The sequence below is a fragment of the Theropithecus gelada genome, chromosome 8 (assembly GCF_003255815.1).
Source record: "Theropithecus gelada isolate Dixy chromosome 8, Tgel_1.0, whole genome shotgun sequence".
Classification (NCBI taxonomy): Eukaryota; Metazoa; Chordata; class Mammalia; order Primates; family Cercopithecidae; genus Theropithecus; species Theropithecus gelada.
In genome coordinates this window covers 142,897,055-142,910,997 of record NC_037676.1, presented here as the reverse complement: position 1 = coordinate 142,910,997, position 13,943 = coordinate 142,897,055, and the positions used below count along the sequence as shown (strand labels likewise).

The window sequence follows — 13,943 nt, the reverse complement described above, 5'->3', positions numbered from 1 at the left end:
CCAGCCTGGGCAACATAGCAAGACCCCATCTCATTAAAAAGAAAAAAAAATACTTATTTGAATAAAAGAGCATCTATAGTTGTCTGCTACTTATGTTCTTTTATTTAATATTTAATACTCTATAATATGTATCATATTTCAGCCTTCTAGATTGTTTCTACTTTTTTACTATAAGTAACAATGTATTCTTTGCACATATTTTGTGTTATTTCTTTAAAATAGACCCCTACAAGTGAATCTGTGAGCTAAAGGGTTGTATACTTGTTAAAGATGCTTGATGCACATTAAATTGCACCCTGCAGAAAAGTTACTCCCACAAGCACAGTATGAGAGACCCTGTTTCTACCATACTTGCTGTTCTGCTTATCTTTTCTTGAAAGACGCATAAAACAATGTAAGAACATAGGAATGGACTTAAGAGACTGGGCATGCTGTTTTCAACCCTTCTTCCAGGACTCTACAGCATTGGACCTGCGAGGGATTGGGCAAGTGTTGCCAACCCACCTGATGGAAGAGCGGCTAATCCGACAGCAACAGGAAATGGAAGAAGATCAGCGCTGGCTGGAAAAAGAGGAAAGATTTCTGGTAATTGTGTTTCTGAAAGGCTTCTTTGACTTTTTAAGCCATGTTAGAGTCTACTATATTGCAAATTATTGCAAAATGTTATGTTTCAAAGCAGGAGACTTAGTTTTACAACTACTCCTTAAAACTTGCAATAGGCCGGGGCTGGGCACAGTGGCTCAAGCCTGTAATCCCAGCACTTTGGGAGGCCGAGATGGGCGGATCACGAGGTCAGGAGATCAAGACCATCCTGGCTAACATGGTGAAACCCCATCTCTACTAAAAAAAATACAAAAAACTAGCCGGGCGAGGTGGCGGGCACCTGTAGTCCCAGCTACTCGGGAGGCTGAGGCAGGAGAATGGCGTAAAGCCAGGAGGCGGAGCTTGCAGTGAGCCGAGATCCAGCCACTGCACTCCAGCCTGGGCGACAGAGCGAGACTCCGTCTCAAAAAAAAAAAAAAAAAAAAAACTTGCAATGGGCCGGGCACGGTGGCCTATTTGGGAGGCTGAGGCAAGCAGATCACCTGAGGTCAGGAGCTCGAGACCAGCCTGGCCAACATGGTGAAACCCAGTCTCTACTAAAAATACAAAAAGTAGCCAGGCGCATGCCTGTAATCCCAGCTACTTGGGAGGCTGAGGCAGAAGAATTGCTTGAACCAGTAGGCAGAGGTTTCAGTGAGCCGAGATCATGCCATTGTATTCCAGCCTGGGCAACAAGCGAAACTCCATCTCAAAAAAAAAAAAAAAAAAACTACTTGCAATAATATGGCTGGATGTGGTGGTTAATGCCTATAATCCCAGTGCTTTGGGAGACCAAGGCAAGAGGATCACTTGAGCTCAGGAGTTCAAGACCAGCCTAGGCAACACAGCAAGACCCTGTCTCTACAAAAAATAAAAAAAATTAGCCGGGCATTGTGGCTTACACCTGTGGTCCCAGATACTTGAGAGGCTAAGACTGAGTCCAGGAGTTCTAGATTACAGTAAGCTATGATTGTGGCACTGCCCTCTAACAGATCCAAAATCCTGTATCCAAAACCCGTAAGGGCCATGTGTGTTTCATAATTCAGTATTTTTTAAATACTAAAAAGTTAGTGTAATATGCTGAACATTATACATTATTTAAGACTCTAACAACATGCCAGAGTTAAAACCACCAGTATTTCTATAGCAAAATGCAAATAATCACATTAACAGTTAAATAAAGATTATAAGATGCTTCATCTGTTCAGGTTTTACTACCATATTAGTTTGTTTCAAACATAGAAAAGCACACTTAACATTTTCAGAACTTTTTAGGTTTTAGAAATGAGGATAGAGGAATGTGGACTTGTCCTTTTATTATCTTCATTTTAACAGAACAGGAGAGAGAGACCCAGAGAGCCTCTGTGCCACAGGTCAAGACTGTCTCTCACGGGAAAAGAAAAAAGAAAGAAAAAGCTTGCGATAATGGATTATTTGCTTTTATAATTATCTTTTAGGGATAAATTTCTCTAAAATTTTAGTAGTGTCATTTTGGGCTCAGAGATACGAGCATTTGTTTGGTTTTTCATTACCGCAGTGTTTACCCAGAAACAACTCCTGCTTCCATGTCAGCTTACATAAACTATTGCATCTTGCTACTGCAGGCTGTGTAACAAGACAGCTAAGATTTGCCTTCCCGGCATTTATGGCTGATGTGAACCTCCTCCCGGATGTGTCTGGACATATGCATGGGAAATGTCTTCCTTCAGGCAACCCTTATTGAAAACCACTTCAGAAGTCCCTTGGGGACAGAGAGGAAGTGGTGGGACAGAGCAATCTCTGTATGTTACTTGACACAAAGGTCCTTTTAGACTCATGGTCCCTGCTGCCAAGCAATTCTGTGCCCTCAGCCTCAGAACTAAGGACTGTGAGAACCTATTCCCCACTCTCCTTGAACCCGGAATAGCTATTTCAGTCTTCCTGTAGTTGCCTCAATCATATTATGGCTGAAAGAAGCCAGGATTCATAATTTAGAGCCAGTAACTTTACCTGGTCTCTCATGCTTTGCATCATTAAACATTCACTGACACTAACTTTGTGTTAAATTTAACCAATTTAGAATTTTGAAAGCATAGGATAAAACTTTCCTTCTGAATTAAAGCAAATCTTGAGATTGTAAGGCAGATGGAAAAAAAAATTGTTATTTTTAGCCTGGCACGGTGGATCACACCTGTAATTCATCCCAGCACTTTGGGAGGCCAAGGTGGACAGATCACTTGAGGCCGGGAGTTCGAGATCAGCCTAGCCAACATGGTGAAACCCTGTCTCTACTGAAAAAAAAAAAAAGAAAAAAAGGTGCAGTGACTCATGCCTGTAATCCCAGCACTTCGGGAGGCTGAGGCGGGCTGATTACTTGAGGTCAGAAGTTCGAGACCAGCCTGGCCAACATGGCAAAACCCCGTCTCCACTAAAAATACAAAAATTAGCCAGGTGTGGTGATGCGTGCCTGTAATGCCAGCTACTCAGGAGGCTGAGGCAGAAGAATTGCTTGAACCTAGGAGGCAGAGGCTGCAGTGAGCCAAGATGGCACTCCAGCCTGGGTGACAGAGCAAAACTCAAAAAAACAAAAATTAGCCAGGCATGGTGGTACACACCTGTAGTCCCAGCTCTTCAGGAGGTTGAGGCATGAGAATTGCTTGAACCCAGGAAGAAGTGGTTGCAGTGAGCTGAGATTGTACCGCTGCACTCCAGCCTGGGTGACAGAGTAAGACTCTGGAAAAAAAGGAAAAAAAAAAATGTTATTATTTACTACCACTAATCTGAGTGAATTAATTTGGATATTATATCTATTCTAAGAACATATGTTCTCTAGCCCTACATTTCAAAACTATCTTTTGTCCAGATAGCCTCTTTTACCAGGCAGCATTGATTTGTATTTTTAAAGGTAGATGTTATAGATTCTCCAAGCTAGAGTTCTTGTATTTCAGTCCCATATATGACTGCATTTGGACAAAGGGTTTGCTACCAAATGTTGTGAAATGCTACTGCTGTTCTATTGCTCTGACAAAGAAGAACATCAGGAAGAGCAGAAGAGAACCCTGTGTATCACTAGGGGTATTGGGGGAGGCAGCAGAGTGTGGATAACATTTGAGCCAAGGCTTAAAGGAGAAATTGGAATTTTTAGAGCAGACAGGCTAGGGAAATACATTCCAGGAAGAGTGAAGAGTGTGGGTAATGACATGGGGTCAAAAGTCTATATTCCAGCCAGGCACAGTGAATAATCTCAGCTGCTCGACAGGTTGAGGCAGGGAGATCGCTTGAGTCTAGGAGTTTGAGACTAGCCTGGGCTTAGCAAGACCCTGTGGCAAAAAAAAAAAAAAAAAAGCCCTAAAGGGAGGAGGATCAAGTACCCAGAATTCCTACAATATATTATATAAAATGTCTAATCTCCAACAAAAAATTACAAGACATACAAAGGAACAGAAATATATATGAATGATACACAAAAGAAAAAAAGACTGTTCTGGCTGGGCACGGTGATTCACGCCTGTAACCCCAGCACTTTGGGAGGCTGAGGCAGGTGGATCATCTGAGGTCAGGAGTTCAAGACTGGCCTGGCCGACATGGTGAAATCCCGTCTGTACTAAAAATACAAAATTGGCATGCCTATAATCCCGGCTACTTGGGAGGCTGAAGCAGGAGAATCGTTTGAACCTGGGAGGCGGAGGTTGCAGTAAGCCAAGATCATGCCACTGCACTCTAACCTGGGCAACAGAGCGAGACTCCGTTTAAAAAAAAAAAAAAAATGCACACACACAAACTGTATTATAAGAACTTCCTGTATCTGGATGTGACCAAAGCAGAGCATGTTTGTGGGGAAGTGGAAAATATTTCTTACTATGTGTTTTGGGTTTTGTTTTTAACTTAATAACCATGTAATTGGAGCATCTTCATTTGGTCCTAAACCTGTCTTTTGGGTAACTTCTGAGATAGCTTGCCTGGTGCTAAACTTGGAGGCCATGATGGCATCGAGGCAATTTCCCACTCAAGTACCTTTCCTTTTTTTTTTTTTTCCCAAAACAGGGTCTCACACTGTCACCCAGGGTAGAGTGCAGTGCAGTGGCACAATCACGGCTCATTCCAACCTTGACCTCCTGGGCTTAATCTGTCCTCCCACCTCAGCCTCCCAAGTAGCTGGGACTACAGTCACGCACCACCACGCCCAGCTAATTTTTGTTTTTGGTAGAGTTTTATCATGTTAGCCAGGCTAGAACAAGCATCTTTCTTAATGCTCGTAAGATGGTATTGTATTTTTATCTTTGCTTGTTTTCCTTACTAGACTGAGCACCTCATGAGTGCAGAGACCATGGACCATGTCTTCTTTTTGTGTCACCTCAAGGATGACACATTACCTACACCAGGGTTTCTCAGCCTGGGCATTGTTGACATTTGGGACTGGGTAATTCTTTGTTGTAGGAGACTGTCCTATGAATAGTAGGAGTTCTTAGCAACATCCCTGGCCTCTACCCACAAGGTGCCAGAGAACCTTACTGAGTGCCAAGCGTGAAGCTTGAATGAACTTACTGTATTATGATGTGCACTCCTGCGTTCTCTCCCCCAAACCCCTGTACTCTCACACATGCTCACTCTCACCCTCTTTCTCTAATAAAACATAAGTTCCTTAATGGCAGCAGCTGTGACTTAACTGTCTTCATCCTGCTTCATTTTTCTCCTAATGTTTCTCACTGTGTGACAATGTCTCGCTTGTTTTCCTATCTCCTCCACTAAAGTGTAAGCATCACAAAGATGAGAACTTTATTTATTCAGCACTCTCCCCCAGCTCCTATAGTACCATTTGTTCAGCAGTAATAAGGCTCAAGCAGTATTTATTAAGCGAATGAATGTACCGCCATACAGTGTTAAGCATCTAAATGTTAGAGGTCAAGAGGGAAGAAGGAAGAATCTGGGGCAGGAATCATAGCGTTTGTGTCACTATTTTTCATCTAAAAACAAGTAATGCATGAACCCTGGGGAAGTAGATATAATTATTTTACAAATGAATAAATTAAAATGTAATAGACATAAAAGTCATGGGGGACCTTTTAAAGTTCAGTTCCCCGGGACTAGAGAATTGCAGTGGATATGGAGAGGCCAAGGACCTAGAGTGATAACAAGCACCCCAGTTGATTTTTGAGACGTGGTCCCAAGGTCACTCTCTGATCTTAGGCCTGGCAGTGTTTTTTAAGATTTGAAGCAGATGTCATCTCAGAAAGATCACCTTAGGGTCGGGCACCGTGGCTCGTGCCTGTAGTCCCAGCACTTTGGGAGGCCAAGGCGGGTGGATCATCTGAGGTCAGGAGTTCGAGACCAACATGACCAAACCCTATCTCTACTAAAAATACAAAAATTAGCCAGGTGTGGTGGCGCTCTCCTGTAATCCCAGCTACTCAGGAGCCTGCAGCAGGAGAATTGCTTGAACCCAAGAGGCAGAGGTTGCAGTGAGCTGAGATTGTTCCACTATACTCCAGCCTGGGTGACAGAGTGAGACTCTGTCTCAAAAAAAAAAAAACCACTTTAGCCTTGCCTTGCTGACTGATGGCTCAGAGGGCAAGATAGGAAATGCAGAGATCCATTAGGAAGTTGAGTGGTCATTCAAATAAATGACAGCAGGATCTAAGCTGGAAAAGGCAAAGTGGGAAGGAGCAGAGAAAACAGACTTAAAAGGGACAAGATTGGTGAATTGGTATAGGACGTCAAGAGGAAGGAAGAATCCAGGACAGAAATCATAGCATTAGTGTCACCAAAAGTAACATTGTGCTACAAAATGAAATAAAATTCAGAATGAGGAGTCCATGTCAGGGAAACATGATGATGCTAGGTTTGGACATTTGGGATATGCAAATGGGAATGCAGAGGAGGTGGCTGGATATCAGGCATAGAGCCCGCAGGAGGTGGTCTGGGCTAGAGATTCAGATTTTTAGACAGCCGCATGGAAAGCTTGGCAAACTGGGAATAACGCCTGGTGCAGGTGTAGTGTGAGGACTACCCTGACCATCTGTCAGTTGGAAGGTAGTGTGTGTCGGATGTAGAAGCGCTCGTGACACTGTCGAGTGGTGATGGTGGCAGCTAGGTGTCTGGGTATGCACACACATGCTTTATGGTCCTTCATTTGGTGAAGGGACTCTAACAATGATAATTATATCTCACTGTGGTCCTTTTTATGCTGTGTATGTGTAAAAATTACTGTTGGTTTCCATGGTATCTGCTATTTACAAGCTTGATTCTGTGCCTTGGCCTTTGGCATGAGCTAGACCCAGAGCTATTGGTCTGTGTCCTTGTAGCCACCAGGCCAGACCACTGCACCTACTTTTAGGTTAATCAGGTCATTGTTGAAGCTGTGTGTCATAAGTCTTTCTGTCCTCTTAGGCCAAGGAAGCTTCCAGTACAGGGCTTCTCAAACTGCATGGAAGGGCCAGTTTGTATCTTTCTAAACCGTTGCAGACCAATACTCTTGTAAAATAAAATTTCAAAATCATTGACTAGAAAGACATAAAAATACAAGCCAGACTTTTTTGATGGCCTAAAAATTACTGTTTCAGATTGCTATAAAAATGTCTAAAGATGCTTACCGGGCCGGGCGCGGTGGCTCACGCCTGTAATCCTAGCACTTAGGGAGGCCGAGGCGGGCGGATCACGAGGTCAGGAGATCGAGACCATTCTGGCTAACATGGTGAAACCCTGTTAGGCTGAAAGGCTACTAAAAAATACAAAAAATTAGCCAGGCATGGTGGCAGGCGCCTGTAGTCCCAGCTACTTGGGAGGCTGAGGCAGGAGAATGGCACGAACCCAGGAGATGGAGCTTGCAGTAAGACGAGATCACGCCACTGCACTCCAGCCTGGGTGACAGAGCGAGACTCCGCCTTTAAAAAAAAAAAAAGATGCTTACCTTCTGTTTTCATCTTCATAAACTGGTTCATTCCCAGACCCACCCAGACCTACTGCTCTGGTCCTGCCATTTACTTCAGTAAGGTCAGCTCTGCACCGTGTTAGATAAGTTCTGTTCTTATTTGAAAAATTAACTTGCTTTAGTATTACCCAAATTTTAGATCAAAACCGATGTCTTTTGAATCGCTTCTGCTTTCAGAGAGCACATCATCACGTCATTTTTTATGGTTGCTACTGCTAGTCACATCTCTTACTTTTTGAGTACTTCAGTGGGTCAGGAGTCCCTCCTCTGGATCTCTGCATTATCTCAACAACTCTGCACAGAATGTGTTTTATCGTAGCAGCCCAGATGCTCTTGCTCAAGGTCAGGTGGCCCCACAGAAGATACTCTGTACTATACCTAGCTCTCCTTTTTTTTTTTTTTTTTTAAATTGAGACAAAGTCTCACTCTGTGGCCCTGACTGGAGTGCAGTGGCACAATCCTAGTTCACTGCATCCCTAACCTCCTGGGCTCAAGTCATCCTCCTGCCTCAGCCTCCTTCCAGAGTAGCTGCGACTACAGGCATACGCCACCAAGCCTGGCTAATTTTGTTAGTTTTTTTAATAGAGATAGGGTCTCACTTTGTTGTCCGTGCTGGTCTCAAACTTCTGGGCTCAAGCGATTCTCCCACCGTGGCTTCACAAAATGTTGGGATTACAGGCATGAGTCACCACGCCTGGTCCCACACTCCCCTCTCTTGTTCCCAGGTCAGATACTGTCCTTTCTGAAATAGTTCTGTGCCTGCAAATATACTCTGAAAGCTGTCTTACAAAGTGAGTGCCAGAGAGTGCTGGCAACCTTAGTTAGAACCTCAGTTGGTTGAAAGAGCTTTCTTTCCTATTGGGCATTGCTTAAAAATAGAGTAACTTTGCAACTTGCTTCTTTTTATTACTGTGTGCACAATAATTTTCTAATGTGGTACTATGCTTAAAACAGGATTTTAATTTTAAATGAGAAAGCCCTGTCTATATAAAGCCTACTTTGTGTTTTGAGAAAGAAATATGTGAGCATTTTTCCCTCACATAGCAGATCCAGTCAGTCTGAATGAAAGATGAATGCCGAGACAGGGAACTAGAAAGCAGTGGCACAAGGCTGTCTATCTGAAGCCAGGCTGCTGTCCCTGCATGTGCTATGCAGCAGGGCCACAGCTCTCCTATTTTTGCCCTCATACCAGATTCCAGATTTGAAAGCAATACAGTATAGTGGAAAGAGAAAAGACTGAGCTATAAACCTTAAATTTGAAGTTTTCCAGAGCCATACCCACCCACATGAGAGTAGGGACTGTAGCTAAACGGAAGTGTTTTTTTGGTTTGTTTTTGTTTGTTTGTTTTGAGATAAAGTCTCGCTCTTGTCCCCCAGGCTGGAGTGTGATGGCACGATCTTGGCACACTGCAACCTCCGCCTCCCGGGTTCAAGCAATTCTCCTGCCTCAGCCAGCCAAGTAGCTGGGGCTACACGTGTGCACCACCATGTCCAGCTAATTTTTGTATTTTGAGTAGAGACGGGGTTTCACCATGTTGGCCAGGCTGGTCTTAAACTCCTGACCTCAGGTGATCTGCCCACCTCAGCCTCCCATAGTGCTGGGATTACAGGCGTGAGGCACCGCACCTGGCTGAGAATCCATTCTTTCTGATTGACTGTCTCTGGCTGTATCGCTCTTCAGTTCCCAGTGGGCCCTCATCTTTCATTCAGGAGGCCATGTGTGCTGTATGAAAAAAAAAGCTCAAGTATTTATTTCATTCACAGAACACAAGTAGATTTGATTTTAAATGGATAAGCCTTTCTCATTTTAAAATTAAAATCCTGTCTTCAGGAAAATACCACATTAGGGAATTACACATTAAAGAAAGTCATTTCATGAAATTTATATAGAAATAAAAACAGATTAATTCATGTAAACACATGAAACATAATAGCTTACTCTATAGGCAAAAATATAAATGAGTTGCATTTTTTGTTTAAGTAAAACAGTAAATATTTCCTGCCTATAGAAGGTACTTACATCTGTTGACTGATTGAAGCCCACCTCCACTGTTTAAGAGCTGTGTTACCCCAAGCAACTAAATCTTTCTAAGTCAAGTTCCTCGTCTATAACATATCTCATGTGCCTTGGATATTAATTGAAGCATTCCTTCAGCAAATAGTTACTACACATCTATGTGCACAATGCTGCCAGGCACTTCTTCAGTTCTGATAATGACTGATTGAGGTAGGTATTATTCTACCTATTTTACAGGTGAGGAACTGGGCCTAGACAGGTTATATGCCTTGTCCAAAGGGGCATGGACAATCAGTTCGCTAGAAAAATGCACAGAGCGTTCATTTCCTCCATCTGTTTGTCCTGTGTTCTACCAGGTAACAGAGATGCAGCGGTGAAGCAGACAGCTTCATAGCCTCTGTCTTCATGGAACTTCGCATCTCATAATAAGAAACAGAAATGTTCAACTATTTGGGGAAAGGGAGGAGGAGAGGAACAAGTCACAACAATATATTTGAGTATCTTCTTTATGAATTGGTTGAGAGTTCTAAGATGACAGCACAGTGGTGCTAGGGCACAGTGAGAGAAATGCCATCACACATTACTGACGTAGATGAGAATCAGGACAGCCTTGAGCAATTTGGAAACTTATACCAAGATTTTTCAAATGTTCCAACTCTTTGACTTAGGAATTCCTTTCTTAGAAATCTGCTCCAGAGCCAGGCACAGTGGCCGAGACAGGAAGATCACTTGAGCACAGGAGTTTAAGACCAGCCCGGATAACATAGTGAGACACCCCCCCATCTCTAAAAGAAAAAAGAAAGAAATCTGTCCCAGGGAAACAATCAGGGACTTAGTCAAAGATTTGTATACAAAGGTGTTCATCTACAACCTATTTATAAAGGATTTTGAAAATGACCCTAATGTCCAACAATAAAAGAACTGTTTATTTTAACTCTTATGTGGCACCAACTTAGTACTTTGCAAATGTTAACTCATTTCATCCTCCTAACAATCCTATGTGTTGGTTACAGTTACTGTTCCATTTTAGAGATGAAGAAATTGAGGCCCAGGTCACACAGCTTGTAAATACTGGAGCCTGATTTGAACCCAGGCCACCTGGTGCCACAGCCCACACCCTTTACTACCATTGTCTATTTTATGATGATAGTCATGCAGTGGAACATTGCGCAGCCTTAAGCATTGTTTTGTCAGCTTGCCCTAAGTAAATGTTATGTGAAGGCTGCAGAATCATATAATGTGGTTCCATGTTTGTAAACATACATTTACACCACAGTATTAACTAATGATAATTACTTTTACATTTTAATTACTCCATAATAACTAATGACAATTATTTCCAAATGGTAAGGTTGAGTGATTTGTAATTTTTTCATCTATTTTCGCAGTATCTTAATTTTTCTACAGGAAGTGCATGTTTCGTTAGATTATTGACAAATGAGGGTATATACGATATTTTAAAATAACCAAAATCCTGTAACTATTAAATGACCACATCATAACTTGGGCCTGGTGGGTCTTTTGTTTTCTTAGACTGTAGCTCTAACTGGGCATGGTGGCATGCATTTATAGTCCCAGCTACTCCAGAAACTGAGGTGGATGATTGCTTGAGGCCAGGAGTTCGAGGCTGTAATGCACTATGATTGTGCCTGTGAATAGCCGCTGCACTCTGACCTAGGCAGCAGGTCAAGGCCCTGTCTCTTAAAAATAGAAACTGTTGGCCGGGCATGGTGGCTCACATCTGTAATCCTAGCACTTTGGGAGGCCAAGGGGGGTGGATCATGAGGTCAGGTGATCGAGACCATCCTGGCTAACACGGTGAAACCCTGTCTCTACTAAAAATACAAAAAATTAGCCGGGCGTGGTGGCGGGCGCCTGTAGTCCCAGCTACTCGGGAGGCTGAGGCAGGAGAATGGCATGAACCTGGGAGGCGGAGCTTTCAGTGAGCCGAGATCATGCCACTGCACTCCAGCCTGGGCGACAGAGGGAGACTCTCAAAAAAATGAATAAATAGGCCGGGCGCGGTGGCTCAAGCCTGTAATCCCAGCACTTTGGGAGGCCGAGACAGGTGGATCACGAGGTCAGGAGATGGAGACCATCCTGGCTAACATGGTGAAACCCTGTCTCTACTAAAAAATACAAAAAACTAGCCAGGCAAGGTGGGGGGCGCCTGTAGTCCCAGCTACTTGGGAGGCTGAGGCAGGAGAATGGCGTGAACCCGGGAGGCAGAGCTTGCAGTGAGCTGAGATCCGGCCACTGCACTCCAGGCTGGGCGACAGAACGAGACTCTGTCTCAAAAAATAAAATAAATAATAAAATAAAATAAAAATTGTTGTCCTTCCTGCTGCAATAGAGTCAAACCTAATCACCTCCACTCTCTGTTTAGAGCCCTTCAACAAAACCCCTGAGCAGACCCAGCTCCCAGCTTGTCCCTCAAGTAAATGGGCAAAAGAGGAAAGGATAGTTTCAGACATTTTAAAAGTTGCAAGAATGGTACAAAGAATTCTCACATTCCCTTTACCTGGAGTCTCCAGTTGTTAACATTTGACCTCATTTGCTTTGCATATTTGTACATACCATTTTTTCTGAACCATTTGGAAGTAAATACCAGATATCCTACTTTTTAAAATAGTTCAGTGTGAATTTCCTACAAGTAAGGATGTTCTCTTAAATAACCACAGCCGAGTTACCATTGTTGGGAAATTAGCAATAATACAATACTGTTAGCTAATCAACAGACTCTTCATGTTTTACCAGTTGTCCACAGAATGTCCTTTCTAGAAAAAAGTCGTGGATCGTGAGATGTATTTAGTTATCATATCTCTTGAGTTTCCTTTAAGCTTGAACAGTTCCTTGGTCTTCCCGAAATCTTTCCTGACCTTGATATTTACGTTGAGTAATGTTCTGTGAATTGTCAACCTGAAGTCTCGTCTTCTCAGGTACTTTTTCTCAAAGTTCATTGTGTTTTGGAATATTTTTCTTAAGTATATCTGGGATGTTTAGGCCCCAGAAAGCTGCCTCTTCATTCAGACAGTAGCAGAACCTCAACATTCCATGGAATAGAATCTGTGAGTTCTACTCCATGGACTAGGACCGCCCCAGTGAGTTCCCCTTCAGTTGCCAGTTGGAATCAATGGTTGAAATATTACGTGTGTTTGCCTGGTTTCCTTTCTGTCTATTCATGTCTATCTTACCTGTCAGAGAAGATTCTATGCTGGAAGTCAGGAACTACCTACCTCTCAGTTTTCTCTGGAGCTCTTTCACACCCAGCCACAGCTGTCCACAACTAATGGGATAGGCCTCTCTGGTAAGACACAGCATACTTTCTGCCATAGTCACCAACTGCATGCCTCTGGGTTTGACTTCCCCTGTGTGGGCATTAGTTATATATATCACATCTGCAGTAAGAATTCATTTTTTAAATTATTGTTCCTTGATATTATAGTACATATAAACACCGTACAATGTTTTAAGTTATGCTTGTCAGAGTTTGGAAATACTTATTCTAAACTTTTCTGGTTTACTCATTGACAGAGTTCTAACAGAGCGAAGTCTTGCTTAGTCACCCAGGGTGTAGTGCCATGGCACAATGGTAGCTCACTACAGCCTCAGACTCCTGGGCTGAAACCATCCCCCCACCTCAGCCTCTCCAGTAGCTGGGACTCAGGCACACACCATCATGCCCAGCTAATTTTTAAAATTTTTTTCTTTGTAGAGATGAGTTCTCACTATGTCACCCAGGCTGGTCTTGATATCCTGGCCTCAAGGGGTCCTCCCACCTCAGCCTCCCAAATAGGTGAAATTGCAGGCACACACCACCACACCCAACACTGCATTTGAGGATTTAGGTCATTTTCCACCTATATTTAGCTATTGTTTTTAAATGAATATTTTTACATTAAAGAGAACATCTTTTTTTTATATAGTAGCATAGAGGTTAATTCAGTCAACATTGATGTGTTGAGTGCGCACCGGCCGGAAACTGTGCCGGGCACTAGGGATATGGGGCTGATATACATGAGCTGTTTTGTAATTCTGTTGAATGAACAGGTAACAAGTAAGTTGTGACTTTTGCCCTCTTTGCTTACTCTCTGCTACTGCTGTCAAGTCTGTCTATTCTGTTTCAGGATGCCTCTGATTATTAGAATGTTTTTCCATAAGTGAGCCAAAGTCTGCCCTAAATTCAGGGACAACACACAAGTTTCACCTTTTCCCACATGGAATCCCTGAGGACTGTTAACAGCAATCAGCCAGAGCCCCCTTTTAGTGATTAGCCATCAGGAGTTCCTTTACCCACTTCCTGGTAGGAGCTGTTCTCAGACCTTAGCCAACTACCTGCAGGCACTGTGCCTGGGAGGGAAAGAAAGGGGGAGGGGAGGAAGAAGGCAAAGGACACTGCAGGGCCCCTGTCCTGGAAAGTCTGTTTACCTCTGAGCC

At 43.2% G+C, this 13,943-nt stretch overlaps 1 protein-coding gene across 50 annotated transcripts in view; it reads left to right on the top strand.

Annotated features, from left to right (window-relative positions):
• The window catches only part of PTK2 (protein tyrosine kinase 2), a 358,952-nt gene that overhangs the window by 316,163 nt on the left and 28,846 nt on the right, over nucleotides 1-13,943 (top strand). For all 50 annotated transcript variants that reach the window (XR_003120911.1, XM_025395124.1, XM_025395157.1 and 47 more), the window contains one exon: nucleotides 454-585. Coding sequence is in view for 49 of the 50 variants with exons in the window: in XM_025395124.1 (XP_025250909.1) it covers nucleotides 454-585 (132 nt within the window). In the remaining variant the exon portion in view is untranslated. The remainder of the gene's footprint in view (nucleotides 1-453; nucleotides 586-13,943) is intronic.